Source organism: Podarcis muralis, chromosome 11, assembly GCF_964188315.1.
Source record: "Podarcis muralis chromosome 11, rPodMur119.hap1.1, whole genome shotgun sequence".
NCBI classification, from domain to species: domain Eukaryota; kingdom Metazoa; phylum Chordata; class Lepidosauria; order Squamata; family Lacertidae; genus Podarcis; species Podarcis muralis.
In genome coordinates, this window is record NC_135665.1 from 34966581 (window position 1) to 34984890 (window position 18310).

At 42.4% G+C, this 18310-nt stretch overlaps 1 protein-coding gene across 7 annotated transcripts in view; it reads right to left on the reverse strand.

Annotated features, from left to right (window-relative positions):
* VCAN (versican) overlaps positions 1-18310 on the reverse strand; it is a 124803-nt gene that overhangs the window by 91473 nt on the left and 15020 nt on the right. For 5 of the 7 annotated variants that reach the window (XM_077936238.1, XM_077936237.1, XM_077936235.1 and 2 more), the window contains exons 2-3: positions 16777-16843; positions 2215-2580 (exon numbers count right to left, since the gene is read on the reverse strand). In XM_077936238.1, the coding sequence (XP_077792364.1) occupies positions 2215-2580; positions 16777-16837 (427 nt within the window). In that variant the 5' untranslated portion in view covers positions 16838-16843. The remainder of the gene's footprint in view (positions 1-2214; positions 2581-16776; positions 16844-18310) is intronic. The other 2 variants (XM_077936239.1, XM_077936240.1) reach the window with 1 other exon arrangement.

An 18310-nucleotide genomic window follows, 5' to 3' on the forward strand; every position in this document is an offset into this window, starting at 1 on the left:
CAGGCTTAAGAAAAACAAAGGGGGAAGTTCCCAGCTTGTATTCAACTTTGACCATCTTTTGTGACACAATCCTGATTCCTGCACAAAAAGCAAATGGGAACCTTCCCCTCATTTCCCCTGTAAAGTTTATACGATGGACGGATGAAGAACAGTGGCTAGAGATGTTGCAAGATGGGCATGCAAAGAAAAGAGGTGGGGACAGCACCACTGGGCAGGGTTGGAAGTTAAGAGTAGTAGCTATGCAAGGGCACAGAAACAGAACATGGAGCACCTTGCCTCCTCAAGGAGCTCATTTGCTGTTCCCTTGCTGGGTAGTCAGAGACCTATATAAGAGTGCCAGGAAGAACAGACCTGGGAATTTTTGCGAGAAAAAGGACCCTAAACATCCTTCACTATTTTTAGCCTTCAGCGTTGCATTTAGCTTGGTTTGAGTCATCTGCTTTACTCTACTCAGTTCTTCCTTGCCCCCAGCTATGTATGATGTGGATCATCTTGTGTGCTTCTAAATGTCTGCTTTTGTAGCACTATCATCTAGATTACATTATACATGTGATGACGGCAGAAGAAATGTTCATATTTGGTGTTTCTGCATGCCGGTTTAAGTACTATAAATCTGGTCACATTCCTATGACAATAAAAATGATGAAATTTTGCACCATGCAGTCATCTTTAAACTCATTTTTCCTGTATGAATTTGGCACCATAATATAAGGAAGCTACTGTGGTGGTAGATGTCAAAAATGATGCCTTAACAATTACCTGTGATTCTTGCATTGCAGGGAATTGGACTAGATGGTCCTTTGGGTCCCTTTCAATGCTACAACTGTATGGTGAGCAGTAAGAGACCCCCATGCCCTGACCTCTTGGCATTCCCTCAACCCATGGCCTGGCAGCTTTAGTCACACTGAAGTTTACATAAGCAATGATGTTAACTACAGTTCATAATAACTAAGTTTCTCTCTTAACCAACAGCCTCAAACTTGGGACTCAGCTATACAGCTGCAAATAAAATGTTTTAAGTGTGTTTTAAGTACAATATACAACGTGACACTAGATGGTGAGCCTTATGGAAAATTCATTTATTTTTAAAAACGCTTTTTTTAAAAGCATTTTTGGAACATTTTAAATATGTATGTAGATTCCACCTTGGGCATCACTTCCTGGTAAAAAGGACTAGTGATTTAAATACAGTGATGAAGCAGTATTTAACTAATATTCAAGCCAGATAAGAGGAGGAGGAGGGTGCCATCCCATGTCCAGTTCCCGATCTCTTAAGCACTGTGGAGAGATTACAGCATTACGTCTGATAAAAGTGACAACAAGTGATGGAGCCCAAACTGGGAATATTAAGAAGTATCATAATAGATAAGAAAATAAAAGAGCATAGTAAGAGCAGGGTCTGCATTCAATGAATACAGGGGTTGCTTTGAATTTAGGGTGGGGAACCATCTCTCTTTCAAAGAAAGGTGAATAAAAGGAAACTCAGTATCTGGGAAGAAAGCAGAAAGTACTTCCAGACTGTCACTATTTTTGAGTAGGATTCGATCACATACTGGCATATTCAGTTTGTGAAATTATAACCGGTTAGTAGACCTTCTACAACAAACCTGCTTTCCCCGAAGATCAGAACTTTTCCAATATCAATAGTAACAGGGGGGGAAACCACTGGAAAATGTGGGATAACACTTGCTTTGATGCAACATCTTCTAACCTCCCCAGAAACAAATCAGAATGAATGGTCATTAAGTAACTGGTATCGTCACTATGCAAACCAATCAGGATGGACGCTCAATAAGCAGATGGTCTGGAAGCACCCAAAATCAAGGCAGGATCAGCAATTGGAGGCTTTGTGGTCAATTCTGGCCAAATACTAAACAACAGCTGTCTCTCACCATTGCTGTCCAGAGGCAAAAGATGGAGATCAACCAATGCCAGTAGCAGTAGGACTTACTGGCAGACTACTTATGACAATAGAAGGAAAGGCCACACCCACCACACTCCATTGTCTCCTTAGACTGACTCTCCCAGGAAACTAGAAACAGCAGGAGTAGAAAGGGAGGCTAAGAAGATAATTGAGATGTAACAGTATCTTGCCGGCAAACGGGAAAAGCTTTGCGAAACATATTAAACATGCTAGTTCATTCATATATAATGATTCATTTTGTAATTTGAAGCTGATAAAGCAGATGAACAAATACAAAACTGTACTCTTACCATCCACAGCTAATGAGACAACATTTTGGGTATCTTCAATTCCATAGATGACATCGCAGCGGTAAACCCCAGCATCGCTTGCCTGCAATTTCTCCATAGTCAATGATGCATCACCAATGTCTTCCCAGTTGCTTGGAACAGACACCCTGTCTTTGTAGCCTCGCTCTAGCTTGACTTTCCCATTCTGGGCCACCAAAACAGTGGTTTCTCTTAGATCTTTTCCGCCTTTATCCTGTTCGATCTTTGACCACTTAATCCGGAAAAGTTCATTTGAACTGTGGTAGTTAGGCAAAGTAGGCAAGGTCGAAAAGAAGCAAGGGAGGATGACTTTTCCAGAGAGCGAGCCCTTCACCGGTGGGCTTTTTTCTGGAAAAGAAAATAGCATATAAGTGAGCTGGCAAAAGCTGATCTACACAAAATCAACAGAGACTTAAAATTCAAGCAACAATAGCCCCCTTCTATTACTACAGCTGAAAGTGTGCAGCAATTGGTTGATTCAAACAGCTGTCTGACATGTCACATTGGACCATAGTTTAAAACTTTGGTTATCACTTATGGTTTATTTGAAGGAAACAAACCATGGCCCCAGGTTTGGGCACAGCCATAGGAAGAGAAGTGGAGGAGCATATTGTTTTAATGGCTTTTAAATTGTATTTTTGTATTTTATTGTCCTGTAAATTGCTTCAGGACTCCTTTGAGGCATGCGACATGATATATACATTTAATAAAATTAACATCTGGAAGACTGAAAGTTGCCTATCCCTCTTCTGAGTGAGGCGCTGTATGACAAATAGAGCCTCATAAAACCCAGCCACTGAAAAATAACATTGCGTTTAAAATATGGAATCTCAGTTATGGGGGGGGGTCCCCTTTACAGGAAGGAGTCACCCCAGGATAGCATTTCTATGTAATATAAACAGCAACCCATTTACATTGGCATTGTCACTTGTTATCTTCTCATCATCCCTTTTGTCTTAAGTCGTTAATTTAAATCCTTGGAGCAGGGCAGTCACTCAAACCCCTTGACACATTAAAAGAATGAGTACACAGCACATAGCCCAAGTTCTGCCAACTGGGTGACTGTGGGAATGGCCCTACATGCACAAGAATCTCCTTCATGAGGGGGGTTCCTGACCACATGTGTACAGTCCCTTCCCACAGCCATCCTATCTGAAATACAGAAGGAAGAGTGGCCAATGGGCACATTGATGGCGGCGGTGAGAACCAGCCTGCACAGCCCAACAGCTCCCGCACAACTCTTACGCCGCGTGAAAGGGTCTGTGAGAATTCCCTCATATTTGCAGCATAAGAGACCACAGTAACACCAGCGATATCCAATGGCCAAGCCTAATTTCACTGAGCTCAATACAGGCTGGTAATGCAGCCCCTCTTTCCCATGGGGAATGGCCGGGACTGATACAGATTGAAACGAGGGTCTCTTCCAGCAAAGGGCCTTGTCTGTTTTGAAAAAATGGGAGATTAATTCATACAGGCGGCAAGCATTTTAGACTCGTCCAAATGGCACGCTATTGCCAACACATGGATCCTTTTGGGTCCAGAAAAAGGAAGAATGGGGGCAGAAAAGGGAAGAACAGGGTGGGGCACACTTATGCACACACTGCCGATATCACGCAGGGGCTGGGGACGGAACCGCCATGCGAAATTATTGTCACCTGCATGAATTAGTTTCTTCAGATCCCTTTACTAAAGCTTCATGTGTGTCAGGCTCCCTAGCAACACAGGGCAATATCAGATGTATTTATATAAATCATACCCAAGAGCCCTGACAATTGCCATTTCAGCACCATTCTTTGTCCCGTCGATCAACGGTCCGTGGCTCCGTGCAATTTTTAGACAGAGGTCTACCTCATGTGCTCACCTACTTCCTGGGCTCAGTAAATATTTTCAGCAGCACTGGCTCCTCCTGTGACTAATTTCTCCCTTCCACTGCCAGGCCCTGTTGGTTTCTCCAACCTGTGCACAGGAAATGCCTACAGGAACTATGGATCACTAGGAGTTCTTGAGAGGGCATGACACAAAGGAGGACATACTTTCCTTTTTGTTTCAAACTACAAATCCTCTCTCTCTGACTCCACATTTACTCAGTAATTGAATGCAGACGTCAAACCAGGTGAAAGAGGTATATTTTGCTACAGATATTATACACAGTGATGGTTGGGACAGAAGAAGCATGATGTTGGAGTTAAAACACACAACTCCAAAGACCGTTTCATCATGTTTTTTCTCTATGCGTCAGTGGGGGTCCTCTCATTCTCTGGACAGCCTAGGCCAGCGACTCGCTTTTCAGAATACAATGGTACCTCGGGTTAAGAACTTAATTCGTTCTGGAGGTCCGTTCTTAACCTGAAACTGTTCTTAACCTGAGGTACCACTTTAGCTAATGGGGCCTCCTGCTGCTGCCGTGCAATTTCTGCTCTCACCCTGAAGCAAAGTTCTTAACCTGAGGTACTATTTCTGGGTTAGCGGAATCTGTAACCTGAAGCGCATGTAACCCGAGGTAAACACTGTATTACTTGTTCTACCCTAACACTGTTTCCAGAAAATCTCACAAGATCTGGATATCATGTATGAATACATGGAAATAAGTTTGTATAAACATCTTCAATGCACCATCTACTAGTTAACTTGTTTTTCTCCTCACAGAAATGGGCATGTAGCCCAGGCCTGGCCTCCCCTGGAGCTGTGGGCCTGGGTAAGCCAAATGTACCCACCCATCCTCTTGCTTGGGCCCGGCTGATACTGCACAGATTTAAGTTTGTTACAGAATAAACTTGTGGTGCACTCCAGTAATGTCGGACTGCAGCTCCCATCATCTCTGGTCACTGGCCATGTTGGCTGTGGCTTGTGGGAGTTGTGATCCAAAAGATCTGGAAATTTGGTTCATGTACCAGGCTCTCATCCTGACCTTTTGCCAGGTCGAGGTTGGTTTTTATTCTAAAATCGTGGTGCTGTTTTCTAGTGTATATAAGCAACCACTCTGGTTAGAACTATTGTATTGTTCTAACTTTGCACACTGTATTGCTAAGGTTTGCGCAATGTTTATTGAGACTCAGCAAAGTAAAATTTTAAAAGAATACATAATCTAGTAATTCTAAGCAAGTGTCAGTTTATTTTTAACATTTATCTAGAGGAAACAGCCACATTCCCATTATTTCCAGAAAAACACACTCCAGGCAACAAATCATTGCCTTTTAATTATTGCCTTTCCAATCTAGGGGCTTAACATATCACTGAAATAAAACACCCCACGGCATTTTATGGGAGAAGGGCCCAAAGAGGAAGTGAAAGCACGTGGATAGTCCCTGCTTGATTAAAGGACTTTTACAATGGTTTTATACATCTCCAGCTGCAAACACTTTACTGCAAAATGTTTCCATACAACAAAAGAACATCCTTAAGGGTAATGCTGGCTACTGTTCATCTAACCTGCCTGCAGCATGTCTGGAGACGAAACTTTACATTTGCTAACATTGAATGCCAACCCTTAATCCCTCATTAAGTTATTCAATGCGACTTGACAGCCCTGGATACAAAAGCGAACTTCGTCCTTCCTTTCTTAAAAGCCCATTCAAAACGAATTAATGTATTAATTCAAAACAATTGAGAAACGTAATATCTGTGAACTAGTGCTGGCCACCAACAGTGCTAAGCAAGAAATGAGCACTTCCGACACCTGCAAGTTATTTAGCTGTTTAGGAAACAGCATTGCTTGCATGTAGTAATAGCCAGGGATGTTTTATAAATGCTCATTTTATGTGTACGCTGAGAAATACAGAGCAGGTTGAGAAGATATTGCATACTAAGATACACAAACGAGAATAAAGAAAACAAAGCACACAGGGCCATGATGGGAATCACAAGCTGTTGGGAATCCCAATTGGGGAGAGTATTGTTGCATTCATTTTTCATATTCAACTGGTTGGCCTCTGCGAGAACAAGGTGCTGGAGTCAGTAGCATAGCGTGGGCAGTTGCCCAGGGTGCAAATTTGTTAGAGGCACAAAATTCCTACACCCAGTGCTGCCTCAATACAGTTGCGTGTTTCCCTTTCTGGGCTTTGTTGAAAACGGCTTCTCCACGCGAACCAGGAAATGACCTCTCCAGACAACGGAACGACTCTTCTTTTCTCTGCGGCTGCAACCTTCTGGGTGACATGGATGCCATTAGCCGTTGAATGTGCATGTGTACTCCCAGTGCTTTATTTATTTTAGGGGGAAAGGAACTGGTATTCACCATGAAATTGTTACAGTAAGTGCCACACTTTTAATATTTGGGGGGGGGGGAGAGGTGCCGGTACTGCATACTCTTGAGTACAAAGCACTGCATGCACCCATCTTCAAATATCTGAAGGGCTGTCACATGGAAGATGGAGCAAACTTATTTTCTCCTGCTCTGGAGGGTAGGACTTGAATCAATGGCTTCAAGTGACAAGAAAGGTAAAGGTAAAGGGACCACTGACCATTAGGTCCAGTCGTGACCGACTCTGGGGTTGCGGCGCTCATCTCACTTTATGGTAGAGGGAGCCGGCGTACAGCTTCCGAGTCATGTGGCCAGCAGGACTAAGCCGCTTCTGGCGAACCAGAGCAGCGCACGGAAACACCGTTTACCTTCCCACCAGAGCGGTACCTATTTATCTACTTGCACTTTGATGTGCTTTCGAACTGCTAGGTTGGCAGGAGCAGGGACCGAGCAACGGGAGCTCACCCCATCGCAGGGATTCAAACCGCTGGCCTTCTGATCGGCAAGTCCTAGGCTCTGTGGTTTAACCCACAGCGCCACCTGCGTCCCTTTTGACAAGAAAGGAGATTCCCACTAAACATCAGAGAGAACTTGCTGACAGCAAGACCTATTTGACAGAGGAACGAACTCCCTAGGGAGGTGTTGGAGTCTCTTTCATTGGAGGTTTTTAAGCAGAGGTTGGGTGGCCATCAGTCATGGACTTTTTAGTTGTAATTCCTGCATTGCAGGGGGTTAGACTAGATGAGCCTCGGGGGTCCCCCTCTCAACTCTACAATTCTACGGCTCTATGAAAACACAACTATAACAAATTCAATAACCATCAGTTGCTCTTTCATGATACACAAAATCAGTTATGTGAAGCAACAAGCTCATAGTACCCAACAGTAGAGTCATCCACAATGCATGATGAACAAGCCTTCTGTTCAACACAGAACAAAAAATGACAGTGTAGCCATATATATATTCAACTATTCCATAATAGGCAGCCCAAGGTAGCTTTCCCTGGGAGTTCTTTCTGGTCTAGCTTTCAGATTAATCAACCAAACCTGTAACTGGGAAGAATTGGGGAAGGAGGGATAATGGAGTTGTGAATATTATTATTATTATTATTATTATTATTATTATTATTATTATTATTATTATTTGCTCCTGTAGCAGTCCATTCTCCCAATTCAGGAATGATTTATTGCCCTTTCTGCTGAAGTATCCATTTTAATTGGCAGAGACTTCTAGAGATAGGATGTTTCAAAGCAAAATAAATTTGCCTAAACCATATGTTCAGCTTGGCACTGCCATCTCTCCTGAGAAATGGGGTGCCGGAAATAATGATGCTTGTTTATATTTCGTGCAAACATTTGTTAAGGTCACTTATACACATTTAAAGTAAGTCTAGAGATGAATAAGAAAAACCTAACCAAATACTGTAGCATGAAATTGGCCAAATTAGTTTTCACCAGCACATCAGAAATCCTGCTTAACCTTTCAGAGGAAGAAAGGAAGGAATGGAAATACTAAGCGATAGTTCACATGTCCAAAAATGGGTAAAGGCTTTGCAAGGACATGTGCTCACTCTCACAAAACACAGCAGTGGCGAAAGATGTGTAAAAATGCAGTGTACACTAGGGTGATCATTTATGCATCGCCACCAAATGAGGACACAGATTAGCATAATATTTTCGTGTACATATTTATATGTCCTGCACAGATGCAAATTTAGAAATAATTACCATAATTTAAATAGAAATATAATACATCTCACCATAGTGAGGAAGACTAACCAGGTGACCTGCATGCCTACTCATTCTGCTAATCAGATGCTAATGGCTGATGGGCAACTCCAAAGTGCCTGCTCTTTCTTTTGAATGTTTTTAAATCTTTAAACCCGACAGACTGCACAATGCTTCAAATTCTGGCTAGCCAGGTACAGTGGTACCTCGCATTAAGAACTTAATTCGTTCCAGAGGTCCGTTCATAACCTGAAACTGTTCTTAACCTGAGGTACCACTTTAGCTTTAGCTTTAGCTTTAGCTAATGGGGCCTCCCGCTGCCGACGCACCGAAGCCACGTGATTTCTGTTCTTATCCTGAAGCAAAGTTCTTAGCCCAAGGTACTATTTCTAGGTTAGCGGAGTCTGTAACCTGAAGCGTCTGTAACCTGAAGCATCTGTAACCTGAGGTACCACTGTAGAGATATTTTCACTGCATCTTGCCAGGCAATGAATGTCTATCTGAGCAAGATCAGGGAAACATCAAAAAGCTTTCTGGGGTGGGGAGAGCTTTCCCTAGCAGGGCGAGCAGAATCAAGGAGAGGCGACCAAAGTCTGCAGAGTCAAAAATCTAAATCACAACACATGAGGAAGTGAGGAACTAGGGCTGCTGTTTCAGCAGAGGCTGAGACATAACAGCTACTTTCTGAAAGCTAGATAAGTGCAAGCAGGCCACAGCTCCACAGTTCTGCAGCATTTATCATCATGCTGGAAGCACTACTGAGCCAAGTGGGAGAACATTTTTTAAAAAAAAATGTGCTAGAGGCTCAGAAAGAAAGACCCACCAGACATCTGCTGGGAGGTAAGCTTGGAAAGCTGGCCAACAACTGCCGAGACCCCAGCTCAGAGCATGCCTGCAAGGAAACCTAAGAGAATTGTTCTGTCAGGTAGTAAATCAATGGTTTTATGCTGCTGAAAATCACTGCCCTGGAGACAGAGGCTGGGAACCTCCAAAAACTTGTCCCTGTAGAAGTTTCTTAGGAGAACAGTTCTTTGCAAGTAGACGTAATTCACCGGTGTCTGGACCACTTGAAGACACTGAGGAGCAGCTCCTCTAAGAGGAAAAGTTACAATGGTATGGGTTACTTAGATTAGAGGTAAGGACAGCAGGACATGACAGGGGTGTATAAAACAAACCTCTCTCAGGATAGTGAAATGTAGGGTTATTCAAATAAGATGATTGACATAAGGAGCCGGGGCGGCTTCTGTCAATTAGTGATGTATTGGAAAAATTGGGGCTATTGGCAGGTGTGGGGTTGTGAATAGAAGAAACAAGGTGGCCCCCTAAGGCAGGAGCTGATGGGCAGGGTGGTGGTAGCAGCAACACACTCTTCCCCCGCCCTGCACCCCAGATGTTCCTCCTAAGCCCTCCAAAATGGCTAGGCTCAGGCTGCATAAGTATTATATCATAAATAAATGCAGCAACAATAAAAAAGGAAGAGAGCAAAGCAGAAACTCCTAGAGGAGAGCAGAAACTCATAAGACACAGTGTACCTTATAGCAAAAAATCACTTCTTTGAGATATGGGCCCATATCTTCAGCCTTCTAGGAAGAGCAGGCAGCTAGACACAACACACAGTAGTGTGAATTATGTTTGTTCTGCCTACTGATACAAAATAAAATAATCAGAGATACTATTGACACTGAGATGGGGGGCATTCCATTTGCAGATTAGGGACTAGGGTATCTTATAGACTGCCTCTCCTGGTACGGATCAAGCAAATCATTATGATCTTCCAAGAGGACCCTGCTTGTTGTTCCACCACTAGCAGAATGTCAGTAAGTGACAATAAGGAAGCAAGTCTTCTTGGTGATAACACCTACCTTCTGGAATGCACCCTCCAAGGTAATTCACGAGGCAGACTGTAAAGACCTTTGCATCATAGAGTTGCAAGGGACCACAAGGGTCATCTAGTCCAACCCCCTAAAATTCAGGAATCTTTTGCCCAAACCAACAACTCCAGGATTAAGTCTTATGCTATACTAACTGAGCTATTAAACTCATATATGCTTACACAAGCTATCCTGGACTGTTACTTTTTATTTTTGGTTAAGTACTCTTACTCCGTTTTATTTTCTCATACACCATTGTGTTTTGTTTTTGTTTAGTTTCTGGAAAATTTTATTGAATGTTGTTTCTGAATGTATATATTTTTAAATGTAAACCAATTACAGCAGTCTCCGAAAATCAGAAGGGCTGTCAGCCAGAGATAGAGCAGACTTGAGCCTCATCGGCGCCATACATTTAAAGCACTTTAAACAGTCATGGCTTCACACACCCCCAAAAATCCTGGGAACTGTAGTTTGCTGAGGTGCTGAGAGTTGTTAGGAGATCCCTATTCATCCCATAGAAGTGCAATGCTTAGAGTTTCTTGATTAAAAGGGTCGATCATTAAACCACTTTGTGAACTGTAGCTCTGTGAGAGGAAAAGGGGGCTCCGAACAGCACTCTTACCAAACTAACACTGTTGTCATACCCTCCAACATTTCTTTGATGAAAATAGGGACATCCCATTCCATAATGATAATTTTACTATTTATGCCCTACACATCTTACTGGGTTGCCCCAGCCATTCTTTGCAGCTTCCAACATATATAAAAACATAATAAAACATTAAACAAGCTTCGCTATACAGGATTGCCTTCAGACGGCTTGGGGGTTGGATAACTCCATACCCTACAAATGAAAATAAGGACATCCTAAGGAAAAGTGAAACATTCTGGGATCAAATCAGAAACTGGGATGGTCTCTCTAAATCAGGGACATCCCTGGAAAATAGGGACACTTGGAGGATCTGTATTGTATAGCCTGGCAAGTATAAGGTTCTACACCAACCCCCTCCGTCTTTATCTATGAATTCCATCCCATCACTGAGGGAGCCTAAGCACCCCACTCTTTAGTTAATGTGCACAAAACATATTGCAAAACAATCACCTCTTGAACATGTGGTAATAGTCTTCCACCCAGAGAGCTAATGCATTCAGTTGCTAGGCAGTTATAAGAGCTGTTGAGCTGTTTAATTAATTTAAAGGGAGGTAGTTATAGGCAGGGATCCCAGAGAAGCTATAAATTCTGTATCCCACCTCCTGGAGCTCACAGTCACATTTTTCCCCTCTACACTGAATAAAATCTCTTCTCTTTTTTGACCTCAATCAGAATCACAGCCTTCCCGCATTCAAAGGACTCAGACCTCTGGGTTAAAAATCTGTGCTGTTAAACCTCATCTTGTTATCCATTGCAAAAAATGATCTTTCTTTTTTTTTTAAGATGCTCAGCACTTGAGAGGCAACAAAGACTTTTGCTATGACCATAATACCAACACCCTTCATCTCTGCAGAACTTTGTCTCTGAAGCATGTATCTTAGTGTTAAGGTTTTAGTCTTACTATAAGTTATTATAACTTATAGGCTGCAACTGGATTTCTTGTGGGCAGTGCCAATCCTGTACAGTGGTACCTCGGGTTAAGTACTTAATTCGTTCCAGAGGTCTTAATTTGTTCCAGAGGTCCATTCTTGACCTGAAACTGTTCTTAACCGGAAGCACCACTTTAGCTAATGGGCCCTACAGCTCCCGCCGTGCCGCCAGAGCACAATTTCTGTTCTTATCCTGAAACAAAGTTCTTAACCTGAAGCACTATTTCTGGGTTAGCGGAGTCTGTAACCTGAAGCGTATGTAACCTGAAGCATATGTAACCCAAGGTACCACTGCATGTATTGGATTTGTGACCATTTTGCTTATTTGCCTTCAGTAGCAGTAAAGCTCTGCTGGATGAGATACAATTGCCTCTGGTCTATTTTGGTAGATCCTGCAATGTGTTTAAGTTTTTATTCTGCTAACTATATGTTGGTTTTTATCTCTGGATAAATATGAGAAGAATTTATGACCATATTGTTAACTATAATAAATATAAATCTGAGCAACCCCCAGCCCAATGATCAGCTATGAAGGCACAGATCCATATGTGCTTGTTATTCTATAACCAAAATAGAAAAACCTCAGAGAAAAACCTTCCACAAATTAATTATTCCAGGATATTGCGATGCCAGCTTGCAACCCAAAGATCCGCCCATGTCTCTTGAACAGCCCCATAACTCCCAAAAGGGATATTCTTCCTGTTCATGGAAGGCACTGTACTTGTATGTAGATTGTCATGTTTGAGAACTATTCATCAGTGCTTTGTGGTCCAAATACACTCTAAGCACTATCACAAAATTCAGATAAGTGTGAGCTCTGAAGGCTATCTATGTTTCAATGAGCACATTAGACCAGCAGACTAGATTCAGGCCACTTTATATCAGAATTCACAAATTCCCCAAGCATTCCTAATCATGTCTAATAAACCATTGAGAGGTATATCTTGGGTGAGTTTACATAGTAGTGTTCAAAGTCATTTAAACTAGTCTTCATTGCCCCATATTTTGATACAAAATTCCATAAATCAGTTGCACTTTGGGTGAAGAAATACAGCTTCCTTGAGCGAAGTAGTAAATGAAGCAGGAAGTCGCTGAAAGCAATCTTGGCTTCTAGGTGACAGTTCACATCATACAATACATATGCATGCAATCATCAAACGTGATGATTTACATATGGAGGACTAGGACAACATTTGGAAAGGGCAACAGAAAGTCCAACAAACTTATAGTTTCAGACCACATAAAGTTTTTCCACAGAAGAGGCTATTCTTTTCTATAGTATCTACAACAAATGTTTTTGAAATGCACAGCTTCCCTCAATTTTTGCAATTCAGTTTTGAATATATAGAAAAGAACAGCCCCTTAACTACTGTGTGAACCTCTTCTTCCCCTGTCCAACACACACACACCCCTTAGGTACACATAATGGGGTCACCAGCTATTACCAACATGGAAGTGCCTTCTGTGCAGGACTTTCATCAGATGTAAATCAGCCCTTAGGATCACCCCGTCAACGTATATAGATTGCGAGAGCAGATCTGCAGAAATATCCAGGTCTACCAGCAGAAACGTGCATGAGGCTTTGACAATGAAGGTAATAAATTGAATTCTAACAAAAACCTTTCTGTTCTGCCAGATGGCTTGTGGTCTGAGTTCGTACAGTAAAGAGAGGGAGGATGTAAACCAGGCATGGTGAAGGATCAGTTACTGTTCAGGCTCCGGCTGTAAATCATGTGAAACTAGGCAAATGTACATTCCATCTGCAGCAATAATATTTAAGAGGGCACATGCATCTGAATGTAGTAGCATGAAACACCCACAAACACATCAATACATGCTTCTTGTTAATACTCACTGGCCCTTTCGAAACAAATACCATAGAGCTAGAGGCAATAGCCATTCCACCCCTGAGGCATCTACAAATCTCTTGACCAGGGCCGGCCCAAGACATTCTGACACCTGAGGCAAACCACAAAATGGCACCACTGCGCCAGGGGAAAGGGGGCAGGTGAAGATTTACAAAAGGAACAAGTTGGGAATGAGTATATGCAATCTGCAACAAAGGGAAGCCAAGGTTGCATTCAGCGACTTGCTGCCATGTGTACTACTTCATTCAAATCAACCTTGATGGTGGGAATCAAAGCAGAGGAAAGGGTGGGGGAGGGGGACTGTGGAAGGTGGAGTGGGGTAGAAAATGAAGGGGAGCAGAAAAGGGGACAGCAGAAAAAGGGGGGGGGAAACAGCATTCCCTTTAAATTAGGTGAGGTGTAAGAGGCATACGTTAGCTGCTGCCTTAGATGAAATGGAGAAATCATGGAGTGTTGAGGCAGCTTCTAGGCACAGTATTGATATGTTGTGGTTTATTCCAACTCCACAATTCTATGATTCTATGATGATGCCATGAGAGGAAAAGAGAGAGGTGTAGGAGGAGGCTATATCTGGATAATCTTTCCTCCCCCATATGAAAGTTTTGGGGCAAAACCCAGCAATTTTGAGCCTCTGAAATGAGGCTCTCAAACAGATAATGTGGCACCGCTGCCTCGCTTGCCAGTTGCTCCCAAAAAGAAATTAAAGCAGCCATCACAAATGCTTAACTATGGTTGAATGCAAATGAGCAGTGTGCTAGTACACGCTGCTCAAAAGTCCCTGTGTTTGCTCTTCCACCACTCCTGGACGTGCTGCACTGGGAGCAACAAACCACAATGCTTGGCATCCAAGCCCAGGCTCGTGCTTCGTTTCCCCCAAATGAACCACAAGCAGCAGGCCAAGAACAAACCCTGGCTACCACTTGTGCTTTGTTTGGAGAGAAACAAACCATTAGTCTGGGTTTGAATGACAAGGCAAGCCAAGGCTTGCGGTTTGTTGCTCCCAGCATGGCCTGTGAGCAAAGTGAAGAGGGGACTTTTGAGCAGTATGTCCCAGGACATGGCCCAGTCACATGAAACCCTGATTAAAGATGCAATTGCTTAATTGTTTATCATGGTGTGGAAACCAGGCCAGTGATGAAAACCATTGATAAAATTACAACAGCAGTGGTCCTACAAAGAGCCTTATTATTTTCAATATAAATGTATTTTTGTTGTCGTAATTGAAATGGTAGATGGTATTTGCACATACCAGGGGAAATGTGGCAGGGAGGTTTTAAGAAAAACTGGGTTTTAATATGGAAAAATATGAAAGTGTAAGGCAGGTCAATTAATTTTGATTTTATACATTCTTCTTTCCTGTTAGGGGATTACACCCAGTTGCAAATATTTAAATTATGCCTCCATTTACGTCACACATACATTTAGCTTGCTATTAAAGGTACCACCTTAGCAACAGACAGGGCAAATCATGATGGAAATCTCCACCTCAGTGGAATATATAGCCCATAAAAGTCTGTCAATGGTTTAATCCACAAACCAGTTGAACCAACTGAAGCAACGTAAGGTACAGCGTTCTTTACACAGAAAACACTTCTGTGTGGGAATCACCATGCAATCTCTGTGTAGATGGTCACATGTGAATAATCATGTAGCAATGTGCATGTGTGAGATCACAAGTTGTACTTCTTTCCATACAGCAATATTGTAACATCTGAAGTCACCATAATCTAGTCTGAGATTAGGCTGGAATCCTATGCTTATTTACCAGGTATTGTCCTGTTGGAACCCAGTGGGAAATGCTTTGTACTGTAAATCTAGGTGTTCTGGTTTAGCTACAATCAACTATTAATGCAGTACAGTGGTACCTCAGGTTACATATGCTTCAGGTTACATACACTTCAGGTTACAGACTCCGCTAACCCAGAAATATTACCTCAGGTTAAGAACTTTGCTTCAGGATGAGAACAGAAATCGTGCTTGGGCGGCGCAGCAGCAGCAGGAGGCCCCATTAGCTAAAGTGGTGCTTCAGGTTAAGAACAGTTTCAGGTTAAGTACGGACCTCCAGAACGAATTAAGTACTTAACCTGAGGTACCACTGTATTCGGTTTGCCAACAGACCAGAAGATAACAGGCCTGGTTGATGTGTGTGATGTGCAAAAGTTGGCGTATAATAAAGATAACCATTATCTCACTTCACAATGACTGCACAGCAAACTGCTCTTATAGGCACAGCAGCAGTGGGTAGCTAAATAATTGACAAGCAACTAGTGTAAGCTAGCACCCCCTCTATAGGCCAGGCATAGGCAAACTCAGCCCTCCAGATGTTTTGGGACTACAACTCCCATCATCCCGAGCTAACAGGACCAGTGGTCAGGGATGATGGGAATTGTAGTCCCAAAACATCTGGAGGGCCAAGTTTGCCTATGCCTGCTATAGGCCATTCTGGATGGAGCTGGTGGAGGTTAGAGTCCAACAACATTCTGAGGGCACCATGTTGTCTGCTGCTGGTCTACAGTGACTGACAACGACTTCTCAAGGTTTCAGAAAATAGTCCCTCCTAGTCCTACTTGGAGGAATTTAGGAATGTCTGCATGCAAAGCATGTACTCTACCACTGAAGAACAACATAGGAATATAGGAAACAGACCCACTGGTCCTTCTAGCTTGGTACTGGCTGGCGCTGGGTCTCCAAGGTTTGCTGCAGGATTGTCTCCCAGTCCTACCTTGAGAAGCTAGGGATTAACTTGGGACTTTATTCAGCTCCCATTCAGAATATTAACTAGCAGTTACATGAGGAACAGAGTGCTCTCTCACTGGCTGATTCCCCCTGGGAATATAATCTGAGAAGAGCACTGTCATCTCTGTTTCCAACAGGAACTCTTGAACCTTTGCTAACTCTTGCATGGTGCTGAGATGCTTCTTTCCCCCAACATCGTAGGTTGATAACGGCACAAGCTTTTACTCCTTAGTTATTTTTATTGTCAAGCAGCTGTTAAAGGCGAATAGGAACACTGTCCAAAAAGGGGCGGGGAAGAAGTGGCAACCCTAAATAAATAAATATACAGAGATTTTCCTTCATTTCTGTGTAACTAGGAGCCATCAGGGCAAAGGAACCACACACACATTAAAGTTATGGAGGTCAGACTAATTGCTTCAGAATAATTGCCATACTCCCATTGCCAAAAAACATCAGGACAACTTCTCCAGTTCTCACAGAAGCCAGCTTCAGCAAATATTCCTGGTCCACAATGTCCTTACCTTTGTGAAGTGCACCTGTTATGGCTAAGGTCCAACACATCCATAAGAGATTTTTTAACATCTTGACCTACAAAAAATGAAAACACAAAATAAATTAAATGTACTCTGCTGTGGTCTTATAAAAGCTTCTAAGTAAATACTTGATCTGGTAATTATATATATTTATCAAATTACAGGCTATTTCGTTGTCTTTATTCTAGCTCTTTAGACAAGTGGTTCTATCCAGTGGTGCCTTTCCATCCTAGTCACACAGACTGCAAGTGACAAGCGCCATTAACATAGGCGCTTCCCCATAACCACATACAAGGAATCTCTCTTCTCTCATTATGCCTGCTATGGCTGATGTGTGTATAACCTAAACACAAAAGTTGAATGGTGCTTCAATATATATGGAATAATTGACAGTTTCATTTATTAATCAATTAAAAGTCATATTATTGAGTTTGATTGATTAATTGTGATTAATTAATATCCTTTAATTGGGGGACAGCCCTCTGCCATTTTTTGCTTCAGGTGCTCTAAGTCACCATGTGTCAAGGGTGGTGAAACCCAGACTAGCTCTCTCTTTCATGCTAGCTCTCTCTTTCATGATAAGGAATATAATGAGAAAGGGATTAGTTAAGACGATCAGTTTCTTTCTCTCTCTTTCTCCTGGAGTTTAGCAACAGCAATGAAGCAGAGGAAGAGCATGATGGTGTTTCCAAAAAACATTTCCTTCACATTCACTGCTGAGCTTAGATTTGCAGTATAACATGATCAGAACTGCAGGAAACAAATCACCCACATTCATCACTGTCAAGTAGTATTAGTAATGCAGTGGTAGTTAGTTTGAGTTAAGGGAGGCCTACAAACCCAAGGGATTCCTAAAACAAAGGACCTGGTGGTACACAACTAAATTTCTCCTAATTAATAATTTTTCTGACACTGGAATTTCGATAGTTGAGCCAATTAGCTGCCCTTCCTGCTATCTTCACTCTCCTGCGAGTCAATCCAAATGCAATTCCTCCCTGTGGGAACAAGTCTTGATGTGTCTCTCTCTAAATTCTGTATGGCTTTGCCAAAACATGACACTCTGATCACTCTTTTAAGTTCTGGGGTGCTATAACTATACTGGGGAATGGGCTATTTTTTTTCTTTGCCTTTGCTACCATAATCCACAAGGGCAACTTTTGTGTTGGAGAGAAGTAGCTATGTATACTGCAGTTTTTAATGGGTATGGACAGAGACTGGAAAACCAGGAGTTAGGACTTGGGAGGCATAAATCTCTGGTCCATAGTAACTGGAGCCCAATTGCTAATCTCAGAACAAAAATGCATATAACTCAGAGTACTAAGCTGCTGCTGAAAATGTACCAAGTTTATGTTTCTTTCCAAATTTCCTTTACCTCTTCTCTGTCCCCGCTTCATACCATTGGTTGCCTCTGGCAGGGATGAAGAGGACAAAGACTTTTTTTGTTCTAATGCTGTAAGAATTCCTTGCCACCAGAGCTAACACCAAGACAACAAATAAAATTGACTGCAAGACACAGCATGGC